The following is a 3,537-nucleotide window of genomic DNA, read 5'->3' on the forward strand; positions in this document are numbered from 1 at the left end:
AGGCTGTTGCGCTGGCAGTTGCGGGTTCGATCCCCACACATGACAAACATTTTATTAGCCATAGAGATGTTTGCCGTGGTCTGGGTGTTTTCTTGTGGGTCTCCCCACCGTGCCTCGAGGAGCACCATAAGCCGTCGGTCCCGGTTGTTATCATGTACACCTGATAGTGATCGTTACTCATAGTAGGGAATATATCCGCTAACCCGCATTGAACCAGAGTGGTGGATTAAGCTCTGATCCTTCTCCTACATGGGGAAAGAGGCCTATGCCCAACAGTGGGTTATTATAGACTGAAGCGTAATGTGTATATTGCAATTTGAGGTGATAAGCACTATATATTTTATAGTCATGAAATATAGCATCTAATGTACATATTATGGAGTATACGTCCATGACGACATTGCGTCAACGATCCTTAATATAATTTTTAAAAATTGTTAACGCTATTAACTATCATATTTTAATGGGCGTTAAAGTCAAGATTCGTTTAGTGTATTCATCTGAGTTCCTATTAAATAAATACGACAATAATAATTGTGTTTGCAGGCAAACGAAAAAAAAAACCGACTTCAATTATATTGACAAGTAATACAACGTAGGTACACACAAAATAGTAAAGTAAATACGTATTATCAAACCAAAGTATTATCAAACCAAAATACTCTAAAAGTAATAATCAGGTCTCAATGAAATTTAAATGTGACCACATGAGAAACATCGGCTTTCGATTAAATTAAAAATTAAAAATCATCAAAATCGGTACACCCAGTAAAAAGTTATGCGGATTTTCGAGTTTTCCTCGATTTCTGGGACCCCATCATCAGATCTCGGTTTCCTATCACGGTACCACACCACAGATATCTCCTTTCCAATAAAAAAAGAATAATCAAAATCGGTTCATTAACAACGAAGTTATCCCCGAACATACATAAGAAATATATATATACATATACGGTCGAATTGAGTAACCTCCTCCTTTTTTGAAGTCGGCTAAAAATAATAAACGTTTGATTAATAAAAATAATATAACAAAAAACACCCGAATGAAAACTTTATTCAATCACAAAACTAAACAGCGCGTATGAATCCTAGCTTCTTATAGAGAATCAACTCCCATCGTTTGAGTTTGGCTATTGGCGCGTCGGCGTCCACTCGCTTGCTTTTCTTATACTTCCTAAAGAAATCCCCGTCAACTTTGACCCTCTGGTCACAGTTCTCCCGGGGCGGATCTGAAACTGGGACAGATGCAGTCTGGGCCCGGGATCGCGGGTAGAACACCCAACGTTTCGATCCGAGACCGTCGCTTTTCAGTATTTCTTGTATGCGATCTTGTCGCTTCCTCGTTGCTAGGTATTTAGACTCGTTCTTTTTATGCTTGCTTGCTGGAAAATAAATAAACTATATAAATAAAAAATTAATTCCATAACTTGTTTCTAGGGGAAAATTTCTGGATTTTTTTTTAAATGTTACTAATACTTTTTAGAAGGTTTTAACGATATAAAAAAATATAAAAAACAGATTGGAAATTTTTAGTAATCTTACGTAAACTAGGTGAAATTTTATTTTAGTACAGATAATTTTATATTATATGGTTCACAAATTAGGTTTAAAAGTTTTAAACTTACGGGTCAAATATAATACTCGAAACGCATCTAAAAATCCTGGTTCCTTAAAATTCAATTCTTTTTTACTTCCAGAACGACTTCGAGAGCGGGTTCGAGAGCGGGTTCGCGACCGGGATCGGGAGACTGATCGAGATTTAGACCTGGATTGAGATCTGTCCAGGGATACCGTCCGGGATCGGGTACTCGACAAACTCCTTGATCGTGAATGTTTTGTATCACGTTTGACTTTACGTTGTTTCGAACGGCTGGGTCTAAAAAAAGGAGATCTTATTTTTAAGCTTAGTACATATAGTAACAATAATACTCAGACTAAAATTATAAATCACTTATCTAAAAAGTTAATCATACGGATAAAAATTTGAAAACATTGCAATACACATTTATTATTTATTTCAAGAAATATCGCTAATTAATACAACACTTAACAGATATAATTTCAAATGTACATTAATGTACTTGTTTCATGACCAATTCCTGGTCTATTTATAAGCAAAACTGCATCCATAGAGACAACGCCTTATAAAATCTTGTTAACGAAAATTTGCAAAAATAAAAGGGAATATTAGGAAAAATACTCGAGGTAAATCTGAGTCACTAGTAATAAAAATCTTTTTTTAAATTCATACAAAAAAGAAAAATCAATTATTTTAACAAATCTAATTTATCAACCGATTTTTATAACAGAAAGAAAATTTTGAAGGATGAATGATTACTGAACTTTATTGACAGTAAGCATTTAAACATAGTTTGAAAGGTTTTCTTCCAAAATTACATAAAAAACAAAAGACGAGTACAAAAAAAATCGTAAAAAAAATAAGCAAAGTTTTTTCTTTCGTGGCTAAAATGTCTGGCATATTTAAGTGTTCTTTAATATTCGTTATATAATAATAATATTATGTATGTCAATCACTTCAGCCTATCACAGTCTACTGTTGGACATAGACCTCCACAAGTTCGTGCTAAAAATGGCATGAACTCATGTGTTTTGCCCATAGTCACCACGCTGGGCAGGCGGGTTGGTGACCGCAGGGCTGGCTTTGTCGCACCTAAGACGCTGTTGCCCGTCTTCGGCCTGTGTATTTCAAAGCCAGCAGTTCATGGTTATCCCACTATCTGTCGGCTTTTTTAGTTCCAAGGTGGTAGTGGAACTGTGCTATCCCTTAGTGGCCTCTTTTTTTTAATTTTTTTTATTTCAAAAATAATTACAATGGTCTTACAGCTTGATTGTCCTCGCCAAACTTTGCTGTTTGATGGCGAGACACGCTCTTATTTAACACATAACGACATTGTAAATAGGCAAAATGTGGCATTCTCTTAACTTAATCCAACTACAAACTATGCTTAAAACATAAAAAACGAAAATAATTTTTGAAAAACTTCTTAAAGAGAGGGTGTGGCTATATTATTTAATGCCGTAACCAACCAACAATATTATGTATGTATAAAAATATAAATTACCTCTTAACTTCTCTATCAGTGTTAACGGGATCCAAACCGTAATACTCTCTGAATCCGTCTCCATGGTCCGGGTATTCCATTTCTGGTGGACGCATTTGAGGGAATGGCGGGTATGCATATGCAAAGTCTTCCATTAGCACATGAGTTGTAAATTGTAAATATTTTATATTTTGCTAAAACTTGAGTTTCCTGTTACGGTTTTATTATTTCACTGTCAAATTTTACTTTTAAAATAACTGACAGTTACATTTGTTTAAGAAGGTGTAAAATAAAATTGTACATGACAGGTAACTAATTTATGGGAGGTTAAATGTTTATTTCTGACTCTACATTGAGTGAAAATAAATATTTCAAAGAATTAAAACAGAAATTGCAAACAAAAAAAATGTTAAAAAAAGTATCAAGATTATATCAAAAAGATTTATAAAAATCTCGATTATCCTTGCTCAGAATA

At 34.3% G+C, this 3,537-nt stretch overlaps 1 protein-coding gene across 1 annotated transcript; it reads right to left on the reverse strand.

The window, feature by feature from the left end:
* Window positions 1-1,036: 1,036 nt before the first annotated feature.
* LOC123668221 (serine/arginine-rich splicing factor 4-like) lies at window positions 1,037-3,217 on the reverse strand. The gene is made up of 3 exons (XM_045602006.1): window positions 3,084-3,217; window positions 1,626-1,876; window positions 1,037-1,382 (listed from the first exon to the last, which is right to left on the reverse strand). Exons 1-3 carry the CDS (start codon window positions 3,215-3,217, stop codon window positions 1,069-1,071), a joined length of 699 nt encoding a protein of 232 aa, XP_045457962.1. The 3' UTR covers window positions 1,037-1,068.
* Window positions 3,218-3,537: the final 320 nt, after the last annotated feature.

This window comes from Melitaea cinxia, chromosome 3 (assembly GCF_905220565.1).
Source record: "Melitaea cinxia chromosome 3, ilMelCinx1.1, whole genome shotgun sequence".
Classification (NCBI taxonomy): domain Eukaryota; kingdom Metazoa; phylum Arthropoda; class Insecta; order Lepidoptera; family Nymphalidae; genus Melitaea; species Melitaea cinxia.

Coding starts and splice junctions, on each gene's coding strand:
- LOC123668221 (XM_045602006.1), bottom strand. CDS start 3,217: ATGGAAGACTTTGCATATGCATACCCGCCATTCCCTCAAATGCGTCCA. Junction 1,877..3,083: donor ACTGATAGAGAAGTTAAGAG/GTAATTTATATT, acceptor TCCTTTTTTTAG/ACCCAGCCGTTCGAAACAAC. Junction 1,383..1,625: donor TCGAGTATTATATTTGACCC/GTAAGTTTAAAA, acceptor TTTATTTTCCAG/CAAGCAAGCATAAAAAGAAC.